This window comes from Dermochelys coriacea, chromosome 12 (assembly GCF_009764565.3).
Source record: "Dermochelys coriacea isolate rDerCor1 chromosome 12, rDerCor1.pri.v4, whole genome shotgun sequence".
Lineage (NCBI taxonomy): Eukaryota > Metazoa > Chordata > Testudines > Dermochelyidae > Dermochelys > Dermochelys coriacea.
In genome coordinates, this window is record NC_050079.1 from 7,801,335 (window position 1) to 7,815,081 (window position 13,747).

Genomic DNA, 13,747 nt, shown 5'->3' on the forward strand with positions numbered 1-13,747 from the left:
TTGCAGGGGAGCGCCGAGTCTGTCCCCCACACTAACCCCACTCTCCCTCATGTTCCAGAATACCATAGTGTAAACTGCTGAGCTTGCTCCCCACCTCAGGGAGAGTGGTGGGTAGGAGGAGGACGGGCATGCGAAGGCAGCACCAGGCGTGAGCACTACCCAGAGCAAGAGGACTTGTGACCCGGCAAAGCTCTTGACTGAGATTGAAGAAATCGGGGTTCAGTTCCTAGCTGTGCCTAGAGCTCCCTATATGCCTGTGAAATAAGTCACTTCACTCCCCTGGGCCACAGCTCTTACTGTGTGTATGTACAGCACCTTGTTGGGACAGGGATGGCAATGACCTGGACAAACCTTACTGAATTAAGATTAAGTATCGTAGCAGTTCATTGCATTGAAATGCAAAGTCTATGTATTACTGTGGATTGTAGGTAACTTTTCTCATGGGGAGATCTGGCCCGTGTAAACCTTGGGAAATGGTATGAGCATCAAAAGACTTTTAAACAATGTGCCAGACAAACAAAGTTTAAGTGGGGTTCTCCTGTGAAATACCTGGGGGGGAGGTGAATGCAAATTACTCACTCTAGTTATGCAAAGACCCAACCTTCAGAAGCTTTTCCCTGAGGAGGGGACCATTGTCTGGCTGATTACTTAGTTGTGGGCTCCGACGCTCAGAGACCCAAACTGTTTAAAGGAGTGACTCAGATTCACGGGGGGGGGGGTTCTTGTTCTGAGCTAACAGCTGTTATGAACTTGTAACCACAGGAAAAACACCTTTGGTGGGGTTTAAAGGACTGATCATGGGCCAGAGCCCTTGTTGGGGTGATCTCTGGCAAGCTAATTATCATTCTTTTATTATTTTAATGTTATCTCTGTAGTGCTTTTACCTTAAGAATAAACATGCTTGCTTAGAAAGAGCTGTGTGTCAGACTAACTGCGGGCAATTACACTGTGAATAGCCTCTGAAGAGAAGGCAAAACTGCCCTGCTTATGCAGTCTGACTTGCTGGGGATATGACAGTATAGGTAGGGAACTGTGCAGCCTGGAAAAACACTGGTCAGGAGAGAGAGTGTCACAGGTCTCTACACAAGAGAGGTGATGGCTGGGGAGTCTGGAGCCTAGAGTGGGTGCCCGCCCTAGACCATAGCGGGGGAATATAGGTGCAGCTTCCCTGAACTGTGACACTAACATCATGGGACACTGATCTCAGACTGGTCCTCCAGACTCTACCCTACAGTAAGTAACACTTCCAGCTCCACAGCCATAGCTCCCATGTCAGTAAACGAACCTTGGAAAATTGAATCACTGGGTCAATTTCATCCCTATCATCACTTCTTTGAGTCCAATAGAGTTACAACAGCAATCAGTTTGTCTCACTTTGTTTCTCATTAGTATCTTCCAGTCCCAGCCTCCCACTTTCACATACTCTCCCTCCATGATCCTGGGGGCAGATCCTTGTGTGTAAACTGGCATAAATCCATTGACTTCACTGAAGCTATGCAGATTTACACCAGCTGAGGATCTGGTTGTCAGTTATGTGGCAGGAGCAGCAGCTGGACAAGGCATCAGGCAATTAAGCAATTCTTGAAATTGCTCATAACTTGCACATCTGAGGCACTACAAGGCTTGGACGAGAGGTAGGAAGAGAGGATTATAAATGTAATCTCAGAAAATGCTTTACTCTCAAGAGAGGTTAAAGAGTTGGCACCCACCCCTCTGAGAGACAAGGAGAACTCAGTGACAGATGGTCCTGAATCTTCTCAGGGCTAGTCTATACTAGAAACACTCCAGCTGCGTGGCCCGTCGATGCCAACGGGAGAGAGCTCTCCTGTTGGTATAATGAGACCACCTCCACAAGAGGCAGTAGCTCTGTCAGCAGGAGAAGCTCTCCCACCAACATAGCACTGTCCACACCAGCACTTAGGTCGGTATAACTTACGTCGCTCAGAGGGGTTGGCTTATTCATACCCCTGAGTGACGTAAATTATACCAACATAACCTGTAGTGTAGACAAGCCCTCAATCACCTCTGTGGTAAAATAAAGATTACAGAAGACATCTCCTTCCCCTATGCCACTTTGCATCTACATTTCAACTCTCTCCCACCCCTATGCTAAGGGGATGAAAAACACCATAGCCTTCCTAAGGCCAAAAGAGACTTCTAGTAGATCACTGGGGCAGGATCCCAAGTCCATCTCCAACAGCCTATTGTCAAGGCTTGATAGGTTTCGACTGATGGCCATTCCACCACTCCCTGCCCACTGCAGCGTTAAGGAATAAAGAGAAAAATCTTATTCCAAAACAAAAGGCCTGATTCACCGCAACATACCTCATTTTATGCCTCTGAAATCAGTGGATTTCAGCATATATCAGCATAAAACTAGAGTAACACAATGGAGAATTATGCCCGACGTATCCTATGAACAGGTGCTGGTTCAACTGAAGTAGCTGCTACTTCCCCACTCACTGAAATCACAAGAACATGACCCCTTGCACCCCAGTCATCATGGAACAAAAAACAGAACAAAAATCCAGATGACGACTCAGAGAAAACTTTTCACATCTCTTACTAGAGAGGAGAGGAAAATTAACAAGAAAGCCCGACACATCAGCTAAGAAAACCAAGTTAATAAATTGGTTCTCTTGCCACTGACTTTTTCAGCTGTCTCTGTACAAAAGAGGAGGTAAGATGCACTCTGGGTTACTTTCTGTTTTGAAGGAGGAGCAGTTGTCTGTCTTTTAAGATATTCCTCCCCCACCCCCGTCTCCCTCTACCACTCTCCTCCCAGTAAGTACAATAAAAAGCGAATCACTTTGTTTACCAAGACCTTCTGTTTATCAATTGAAAATGGTGTGCTGAAAACGGGATTAATAAATGAGACAGATTTCCCTCCACCAGGACTATAGAATCCTTTCTGTTTCATACACATGGTAATACATTATTTTGTACATTCGCCCTTCAATGACCGCATGAGGGCTTGGTCTTCCTTTAAGGAGGTAAAACTGGGGCATAAACTTGTAGCCAATGCCTTGTTAGAGGAAGATTTTAAAGTCCTACAGGACCATTGTGATCATCAAGTCTGACTTCCTGTATAACACAGGCCATAAAAATTGTGTCCAGGGACTCCTGCATCAATCTCAATCATCCAGGGTGGAACGAAAGCATATCTGATTTCAATGGCACTAGTGTAAATCAAGAGAAATGCCATTGTAGTCAAGTATTTATATGTGGGCACAACCACTGTGCGCTACATGTCTTAAGTAATTACAATATGTTAGCATGTATGGCTAATCGTAGGTCACTTTTTGCCCAGCAACTTTTCAGTTCAAGATCTACTATGGCACTGGTAGAAAAAGCGACTGCCCCACAGTTTAGCACAACTTTCAGAAAATGATATTATTCCACTCCTGGAGGAAACAAAAATAGTCCACTTTATGTACTGTTGCTATAGGTGGCGTAGATTCTCCATTGTCTGGCATCTTGAGTAGTCCCTTCCAGCAGTGCACAGTGGGTGTCAATGCCACTAGATCAGGATGGTAGCATTTTGTACTCAGTTTGTATTGGTGTGACTGGCTATACGAAGGTACGCAACCTCCCTTGAGACTCAACACCCCTTGAACACAGCTGCAAAAAGTAAAAGTAGCATTTGGTAAAAGTAGAATTTCAATGCAGCCATACACAGCAGCTTGAAATATGGCTAAAATTGAGATTTTCAAAAAGTGACTAGTGATTTGGGTGCCTCAAGTTATCGGTGCCCAACTTAATGACATCTTCAGAGAACGGATGCTCAGAATTTTATAAAAATCAGGCCCCTTTAAAAGGTGTCTTAAATTGGGCACCCTCTCAACAAGGTATCCAAAATCACTTTTGAAAATCTTGGCCTAAAGTGACTTACAAGTCTAAGGCCCATTGATTTCAATGGGAGCTAGGTACCTAACCTGCTTAAACAACAAAGAGCCCCTGTGGCACCTTAGAGACTAACACATTTATTTGGGCATAAGCTTTTGTGGGCTAGAACCCACTTCATAGCTAGAACCCACTTATTTGCCCCTCTCCCTATCAAATCCAAGTGCAGCAGAGACATTAATGAATTTACCCTCTCACCAACCTTTGCAAGACAAGGAAGTATTAATCATCATTATTCCCACTTTCCAGATGGGGAACTAAGGCACAAAGAGATTATGTGAACCTACAGGGAGTCTATGACAGCCAGAAAATGAACCCACCTGTCACAAGTCCCAGTCCAGTGCACTAACATCACCACCATCCTTCCTCCAATCCGGGTTCTCAGGTGTTCTGGAGAAAAATATTACTCTTTGGACTGAAGGGTCATTCTCATCTTAAAGGAGGTTTTTGCTGGGTACAATTCTATTTGGCAGTATCTGAGTGAGATGATTATGCGGGGCAGGGAAGGAAGGTGTTTTAATGGCCTGGGAAACTGTTCAGTTTCTGTGCTTGGATAACTTGGGAACAGTTTGGATTTAGCTAGCCGGGCTTGGCAGGTATGTTCTCTGCAACGGGAACTGTGGGCTGTGCCAGCTCTGAACAGAAATTGGCTTAGAAATAAAATCGTGGACAATAATCCTGTACCTGGGGTGTTGAGGCTTAATTAGCCCTCATAAACAGAGTTGAGTAGGGCAGGTTCAAGGCACCGCATACATGCAAAAGGATTTATTGTTATTGTAAAGTTATGAACCAGTCAAATAGCTTCTTGCACAATGCCCAGTTCTCTTACCGATTCAGCAGCCCAATCCTGCTCCCACTGACCTCAATGAGAGCTTAGCAACCCACTGCGGTGAAAGAAGGACTGGTTCTTCTATGTGCACCAAGGTGCAATTCCCATCCCTTCTCTGCAACCCCCGAAGAACCTGGCTCCAGTGGGACCCATCTGGCTCTGTGGCACTATGGGCCAAGCTGAGGGGAAGCCGCATAGGGAGGTCATGGCTCCTGCATGGCATGAGATGGGATTTTCAGCAGCACTCTGTGTTGGCCGAACTCACTCTCCCCCCAGTGACCTCAATGGGAGCAGAGTGAGGCCAAGCCCGAGCACTTTTGAAAACCTGCAGAGGCTCCCGTCCGCAAAAAGTTCTGGGGATGAGGTGGGGTCACCAAAGGGAAAAGGAAAGAGACAGTGCACACAGATCTGCCACCCCGATCACTTCACACTGAGCGACAGAGTAGCTGTAGGGGCTACGACTGCTACAAGGCTAGGAGTGTAATGATCGGGGGTCCATTGCCCAGGGAAGTTTCTCTTTCCCCAAAGCATACCTCACACTGGGGATACCCAGATTAAACAGCGAGGCATCTGCACACAGATCTTCAACCCCAGGCTCCAGCAATCGTCCCCTTGCAAAAGCCCCCAGTTCCCACGCTTACTGTAAACCAGAAGTAACATCAGACCAGAGTCAGCTAGACCCTCAGCACCTCCACTTCCCAGCTGTGCGCGCTCGGAGATGGTGCCTTCATCCCCGATGGTACAAAATTGACTGGAAGCCGCAGGGCAGCCCAGCAGAGAGGCTGGTGGACCTGATGTGGCCTTCTCAACAGGGAGGGCAGGAGCTTCTCTTGTGCTTAGTGGAACGCACAATCGCTACATCAGCTATTCCACTGTGCTTACTTGCACAGGGCCAGTACATAGATACATGTGATTATAGCTACACTTGAAGAAAAAAAAATCACATCGATGACATAACTCAGATGTCCATTTGGTTTGCATTTAACACTGCAGCTCAGTTACCCAGACAGTATTTTTAACTCTAAAATGAATCAGATTAGGGGTGTTCTGGTCACCTACAGCTAAAGCTACAGCCACAGCCATCAGCTAAAACCAGAATTGGCCTCAGAGGAGGATTGCAGAAACGTGGGCAGCACCAGCCACAGGGAGTAAAGCCATGTGTGAGCTTGGGACTAGCCCCAGCTCAGCAAGCAGTGCCACTGATCCCCAAAGCAAGGGCACACAAGGGTTTGCACCCACTTGGCCAGCCAAAGTAAACCCAAATTAGCCCGAACAGTGCAAGCCCTTGTAGTGTTCCTTGTCTGCACTTAGGGGCCAGTACCGCTGCACATGGGCTGAGCACCAATGATTGTGAGTAGGGGTGCTCCCGAGTGTAGACAAGGCCTATGGGTTTTGAAAATGGCAAACTGGGGTGAACCAGCACCACTGCCACACACATCCCGAGCCGGCAGAAGTTGGTGAGAAGTGAGGCACCGCACCGACATGTCAGAACAAAGAATTTAACAGGTGATGATTCAGTGGCTCACTCCATTCAGTGAAGTGAAAGGAAACAAAGCGAGGAAGCAAAAAAGAATTGGCTGGCCAGTAATTTTGTGGAAGTTGAATACTGAATAGGAAGGAGATCTGGGGCGAAGCAAGCCAGCAGGACTGCTTGCCAGGAGAGGTCATGGGAGCACGCATGTTAGATACGTGAATCAGCAAAGGTAGAGATGGAAAAGACCTATTGGGTCATCATCTAGTCCAGCTCCTTGCATCTGTGTATAACAACTTTTTCATAATCAAAACTAGGGAAATACAACTGAGATGGAGCTACTATAACATGGGTGCATAAATGGTTGGAAAAACATTCCCAGAGAGTACTTATCAGGGGTTCATAGTCAAGCTGGAAGGTCATATCAAGTGGGGTCCTCCAGGGATCAGTTCTGGTCCGGTTCTGTTCAGTATCTTCAATGATTTAGATAACGGCATAGAGAATACACTTAAAAAGTTTGCTGATGGATACCAAGATGGGAGGGTTGGAAGTGCTTTGGAGAATAGGATTAAAATTCATAATGATCTGGATAAACTGGAGAAATGGTCTGAAGTAAACAGGATGAAATTCAGTAAGAACAAATGCAGAGTACTCTACTTAGGAAGGAACAATCAGTTGCACAAATACAAAATGGGAAATGACTGCCTAGGAAGAAGTACTGCGGAAAGGGATCTGGGGGTCATAGAGGATCACAAACTAAATATGAGTCAACAGTGTAACACTATTTGGGGGGTGCAGGGGGGAAGCAAACATCATTCTGGGATGTATTAGCAGGAGTATTGTAAGCAAGACATGAGAAATAATTCTCCCACTCAATTCCGTGCTGATTAGGCCTGAACTGGAGTATTGGGTCCAGTTCTGGGCATCACATTTCAGGAAAGATGTGGACAAGTCCAGAGAAGAGCAACAAAAATGATTAAAGGTCTAGAAAACATGGCCTCTGAGGGAAGACTGAAAAAACTGGGTTTGATTAGTCTGGAGAAGAGAAGACTGAGAGGGGACATGATAACAGTTTTCAAGTACATAAAAGGTTGTTACAAGGAGGAGGGGGGAAAAAAAACTGTTTTTCTTAACTTCTGAGGATAGGACAAGAAGCAATGGGCTTAAGTTGTAGCAAGGACAGTTTAGGTTGGACATTAGGAAAAACTTCTTAACTGTCAGGGTAATTAAACACTGGAATAAATTGCCTAGGGAGGTTGTGGAATCTCCATCATTGGGGATTTTTAAGAGCAGGTTGGACAAACACCCGTCAGGAATGGTCTGGATAATACTTAGTCCTGCCATGAGTGCAAGGGACTGGACTAGATGACCTCTCGAGGTCCCTTCCAGTCCTATGATTCTAGGTCCTTGGGGCTTTTATCATGATTTGAGTGAAAAAAAATCGCAACACAACCTTAACTATGGAATTTCTACCAGAGCAGTGAAAAATGACTGAGGCAGAAGCCAGGTCAGACCTACCATCAAAACCTCCATAAAACAAACAATTATTTTATTTATGGATTAGATTAGATGATAGAGAGAAAGCGCACATGTATATGACAGGAACTATAATCAACAAAATAAATGTTTGTTAACGGTAATCACGAGGCAGATAATGCTGAGTCATAACAGTTTCCAATACCACAGAATGAATACATTAATAAGCTTACAAAGTAGCTCATGCCACAGACTTTGCTACCGTCTAGAAGTGAGTCAATTCTGCATCGTTCACAGTGTCATATTACATGAAAAAAAAACCCACAAAAGAATGTTAAGGGGTGAACGGATGGACGATGCTCTAGTGGTGAATCAGGGTTGCTTGGTAAAGGAGCGTGTAGTCCGTGGGACCCCTGAACCGTTTGATGCAGATGTCAGAAGGTGTGTAGTGCATGAGGCAGGGGACAGCAGGAAACGAAAGAATGGCCTCACGGTTAAGGTACTTCAATGCCCCCATTGAAGAACTAGATTCTATCCCTGCCTCTGCCACAGCATTCCTGTGTGACTCCAGGCACATCAGTTAAAAGAAATGGCCACAGCTGGCCAATAACTGTGCATTAGTCATCCAGAAAATGAGCAAGGTAAGACAAGCTGAGGCCTGATTTCCAGAAGTGCCAAGAGCTCGCAACTGTAACTGACGTCAATGGGAGTTGTGCTATGACCATACAAAGTGTTAAGTACTCTGAAAAAAAGAAGTCAGGTCCCAGGTGTCTCAAGCCAGGCTCACAAAATTAGTGGATGCTTACCAATTTTGGCATTAATTTCCCCATGCCTCAGTTTCCCCCTCTCTAAAACGGGTATAACCACCCCTACCTCATAGGTGTGTTGCGAAGATAATTCATTAACACTTGTGAAGCACTTGTACTAGCAACGAGCACCCTAGAAAAGCCCAAAATTCAGTATTTAGTACAGGGCCTCGATGTCGTGCAGTAAACGGCGCCCGAAGCCACACACTGAATGATAAGAATAAAAGGAAACACTGAATAGCTGCTCATTAAGTGAGCACAGTTGAGTTTGTGCACTGAATGAGGCCGGGATCCTGTGACCACGTAATTACACTATATCATAACGCATACACACAAGGAGGCCAAATTAAGGTTGCACAAGCACCCTCAATTCTGGAAGATCCTAACTTTTGAGTACTTGACTTTGCAGCCTTAGCATTCTTTTCAGGTAGTTTTTTGGGATGTTATACACACATAGATACAGTGCACAACACCACTACTCTTCAGGACAGGAAGTGAAGAAAAATAGAGCACATAAAATAAACTTCTCCCGGCATTTATTTTTAGGGACTCAGTGTAAGATCCACGCTGGCTAAGCCACCAAGTTTATCACCCCTACAAGTGTCACACTCACTTTTCTGGAGCCATCCATGATCCTAAATACAAAAAACAATTGGCTAATCTCTGCAGCAATGAGCCATAGAAAATCTCTATTACTAAAAGCTTGCCTACTTCTGCTTCCCCCCCCCCCCCCGAGTGTAATCCAGCCAAGTTTAGTGCCTTGTTAACATTTAGCAATTTCAATTGCTTAGACTCTCTGCTGTGGCCTACTCACAGTGATTTCTAACCTTTCCTTTTTGTCCTGGAGAAATGTATCCCCAGACACAGGGATTCGACTGACCCAGAATTTGTCTGTATCAAGCCTTCTGTACTCTGTGCCCCATCCCTTGCTAGCCTTTCCATTCTTGCAGTCAGGCAGGAGTATAGGAATTGCCAAACAAGCACAGATTGCTGGTCCCTCTAACAAGTCTCTGCTGGTGAGCAATGGCAGGTGCTTCAGGAGAAATAAAGCCTGCTGCAGTCACACAATCTCACAATTCTCACAAAGTGGGGAGGTGCCTGGCCAGTGCTTAGATGGGAGACCCCTAGGTGTTCAAGGCAGCCATACTGGGGAGTCCAGAAGGGATTATTCTCTAGTTCTAGGAAGGCACAGGCTAGATACCTGCAGACGCTTGTGGTTTGTCTTTGATCTTCTTCAGACTGCTGGTCACACAGATCCCAGGGTGCTTCCTCAATATGAGAAACTGATTTTACCCACACGTAAACCTCAGCAGGCCTCCTCAAACAATGTAGTCTCTGCTGTCTTTCTGCACCCTCCTAGGGAAGGGTGGATGCTTCTCAGCTCATCCCAGAGCTACGTCCCTTCCTGGAAGTGATGGCAGGCAGCCAGCTGGCTCCTGAGAGCTTTCATTTCTGCCGTGCTCGCCAGCTGGGCGTTTACACTGGGTGTAAGTTTATTTGTTTAAGGCTTGACATTCCTGGGAAATTCTCTGCGCCAAATCCCTGTCACTCGCTCCTCATGCTACAGATTTATCTGCATTTTTATTTTTGCAAGGACTTTTTAGTCTCGGGGGGTTTGATTTTCCTGCCACCAGCAGACAATTGCTGCTGGAGACAGGCTTTCCTGAGCAATCCCGGAGACATGGCTGGGTTTGCCAGTTGCACTGCATTTCACAAACAGGCGAGTGGCTCTCTCATTCCCAATCCCACAGGCCCTGGGGCACATTCCCACCCCTTTACACCACCCGACAGTATACAAGGGCTGGAAGTCAGGTAGCTCCACCCACCCAGAGGGGGTTGCTCCCTGCACAGTTTATGAGACCCTAAGCTCTCCTCACTTGAAAATCCTGGCATAGGTGGATACCATGGACAGGCCTATGAAGGAAAAGGGTGTGGCCAGAGTGCTTGGCACTGCAGCTATTCTGGGCTGACAGATGGTTCCATGGGAGCCTTGGGCAGCAGCTGTATATGGGGTTGCTCTAGCTTGCCCCAGGGGCCAATCTGGCCCTGGCAACATCCAAAATCCCAGAGGCACAAAAGTGGCACGCACAGCTTTGCCTCACTCTCTCTCCGTGGCTTGCATTGCTCAGAGGGCATGACTCTGACTAAGGTCTAAGCATCAAAGACACCACCTTTGTTCGGTAGATACAGGGCCTGTGAGGAACTGGGAAGGGAAAAGCCAAGGAGAGATTTAGCAGACAGCAAGTCACTTGAGGTCACAGGTGGGACAAGCAAAAGGCTTGCCCATGTTAATACTAGAGAAGGAGTGGAAATCGGTGCTGTCAAGCCATGGCTTATCTCCTCTCTCCAATCTGCTCTCTGGTTCCTGTCTCATGTCAGACCTCTTGCAGAGAGCAAAGTACGTTTCAGAGGGCACCAAGCCAGCAGAGGTTGCAGAGCAAAGCCAGGCAAAAGCTGCAGGTAGAGGGATGGAAAAGCAAAAGGAGAATCAAGATGTTGATGAGCCACAGACTGGGTTCTGCCACCCAGGACTCGCTCTGCTCAGCAGGACAATGAAAGGGTCCTGACCTGTTATTGTCCATGGGGCATGACGTGGCAAAAAGTAAAGACACGCAGCTGGAGTGGGCATATGGGGCTTGTCTGCGAGAGGGGCTGGCAAAATGGAATGTCCATGAAAAATGGGGGAGGGGGAACATTCAATATCACACATGACACACACGTGCTCACTGCCCATTGCTGACCAGCTCCTTCGCTTTCAAATGGATACAGCAGAGGCCTCAGAGACAAGACTTCTGGATTCAGTTGCCAACTCTGCCTTGTTTGCTGTACAACTTTCAGCAAGTCTCCTGGGGCCTGATCCAACTCCCATGAAGTCGGTGGAACCATCTGTCTGTGCCTCATCCTTAGCCAGCACAATCGTGTTTATTCTTTAAGGCACCAGATCCTTGAATGAAAGGATCTAGTGCTACAGGAGTGTGAAGTAAAATATATTATTTACTATTAGTCATGCTAACAGAGCTCCTATGACACATGGAATTGCTGCTAGTACAATAAACACCGCTTAGTGCTTATAAAATGCTTTTTAAATGTTCCCAGTGCTTTAGAAGCACTAATAAATTAAACCTCACACCCCCACTTCACGCACCTGTGGCAGGGAAGTATTATTATTATGTACTCAGAGATGGGTCTGAGCCAAACACAACCCGATTTTGGCAGTGGAGTGACTGGATTGGAATTTCACAGCTGGCCCCGCTCTCTCCTCCTAATGGGCCAAACTAAAACCCTGGATCCAAAGACCCAGAACTTTAAGGAGTGTGAAACCCAGATCTTGCTGCTCCGACTCGCTTCTAATTTTACAGATGAGAAAGCTGAAACAAATAGATGAAGAGACTTGTCCTAGCACCCCATGGTGAGGCAATGGCCAAGGTAGAATTTGAACTCAGGAGCCTGGCACTCTGACCACTAGACCACACTTCATCTGTCCACAGAGGAAGGATGATCCTGGAGCTTAGGGCACTGGCCTGAGACTCCAGGAGACCATGGTTCAATGAGAATATTAAACAACCATTATTTTCAAAATATAATATAGTCATTTCATTTCCCTGCGCTGTTTTTGTCCTTCCAGCTCTTCCTTCATCCTGGAGAATGATACCAGACAAGTCAACACCAGTTTATTGAGTATGTTCCTGTACTCACCTCAGTTTCACATTAGTGTAACTTCATAGACTCTGATGAAGTTACTCCTGATTTACACCAGTATGAGTCAGAAAAGAAAGATGGTCCAGTGGTTACAGCCCCAGCCCCGGACTCAGCAGGCCAGAATTCAATCCCTGGCTCTGCCACAGACTTCCTGTGTAACCCTGGGCAAGTCTCTTACCCTCTCTGCCTCAGTTCCCCATATCTAAAGCAGGGGCTTCCTCCCGCACAGTAATGTCATGAGGTGCTCACATACTTCTGTAACGGGGCCATCGAAGTACCTTGGATAGAAATGCGTAATCAACGCAGGTTGTTTGTTTGCTTTTGGAGGAATTTCAAGCTTCCAAGGGGGGTTAGAAACAGGGAGATGGGGGTGGGGGACAAGTGATAAAAAAATCACCTTTGGGGGGGAAAAAAAAGATGAGAGCATCTGCAGGCATGAAGAAAGCAACAGACAAGAGACCCAGACACGAGAACCAAGTACAAACAGCACCTCTGAATTCCATTGCACTTGGTTTCTGCTTATCTCTGCTAACAACCAAGCAAGCCAGTCATTTCTCTGAAGAAAGCAGGGCTGTTGGTTTTCCTACGCTGCCTGCGTAGTTGAAAAAAGAAAAAAAGAGTAGGCACCGTTCAAAGGCACCCCCACCTGTCCAATTACTGAGGATGACTACTGCCTAAACAGCCAGCGCCCGCAAAGCTAGAACAAACTGCAAAACGGGTGAGATCCGATGCTGCCAACAGCCACCAAACCCATCTGAAGTCCCAGAACGGCTGTCAAGCTCTGCCCTCACTCTGTCGCCAACAGTGTCACTGGGGTTGCACAGGTGTAACGGGCCCGAATTTAGTCCACAGCATGATGTCCTGGGTTCCTCCCTGAAGCCAGCTTATGCAGAATGTGGCAGAGGATTTCAATCAGTTACAGCTCCTTTATTTTCTCCCCAGCCCTGACTTTGCACAATGGTTAGGGCGACCAAGAGGCTGATCTCTCCCCTTTTGCGTGCCCAAGTGGGCCACCGGAAGCGCACTGGTGCAGAGAATCTGCTTGTAAGAGAGTGGCACCCACCTCTCGCGAGGGACCCCTTGGCAGCAGCTTTTCAATGACTCAGCCCTCCAGCTCCTTGCTGGTCACGTGGAGCACTTTGCTACTGCTCCTTTCTGGGATGGGGTGTGGTAGGACCCTGAGGCCTCCAAGAGGGGGCCTCTGGGCCTAGTCCACAATGTCACATTGTCCCAATATGACAGGTTTCAGAGTAGCAGCCGTGTTAGTCTGTATTCGCAAAAAGAAAAGGAGGATTTGTGGCACCTTAGAGACCAACAAATTTATTTGAGCACAAGCTTTCGTGAGCTACAGCTCACTTCATCGGATGCATCCGATGAAGTGAGCTGTAGCTCACGAAAGCTTGTGCTCAAATAAATTTGTTGGTCTCTAAGGTGCCACAAGTCCTCCTTTTCTCATTATCCCAATATGTTTACATAACATATATTGTTTTAAAAGTACATGTTAAAATTACAAACCTGGGCCAAACGTCACTCTCGGTAGAACCCTGAAGTGGTGTCTAAAAT

General features: G+C 46.6%; 1 protein-coding gene across 8 annotated transcripts in view; it reads right to left on the minus strand.

Annotated features, from left to right (window-relative positions):
* The window catches only part of CPNE2 (copine 2), a 157,332-nt gene that overhangs the window by 128,732 nt on the left and 14,853 nt on the right, over positions 1–13,747 (minus strand). For 5 of the 8 annotated variants that reach the window (XM_043495234.1, XM_043495232.1, XM_043495235.1 and 2 more), the window contains exon 1: positions 11,213–11,234. The exons of the other annotated variants lie outside the window; for them this stretch is intronic. In XM_043495234.1, the coding sequence (XP_043351169.1) occupies positions 11,213–11,219 (7 nt within the window). In that variant the 5' untranslated portion in view covers positions 11,220–11,234. Of the gene's footprint in view, positions 1–11,212; positions 11,235–13,747 lie in introns of those variants that run through there. 8 annotated transcript variants of the gene reach the window in all.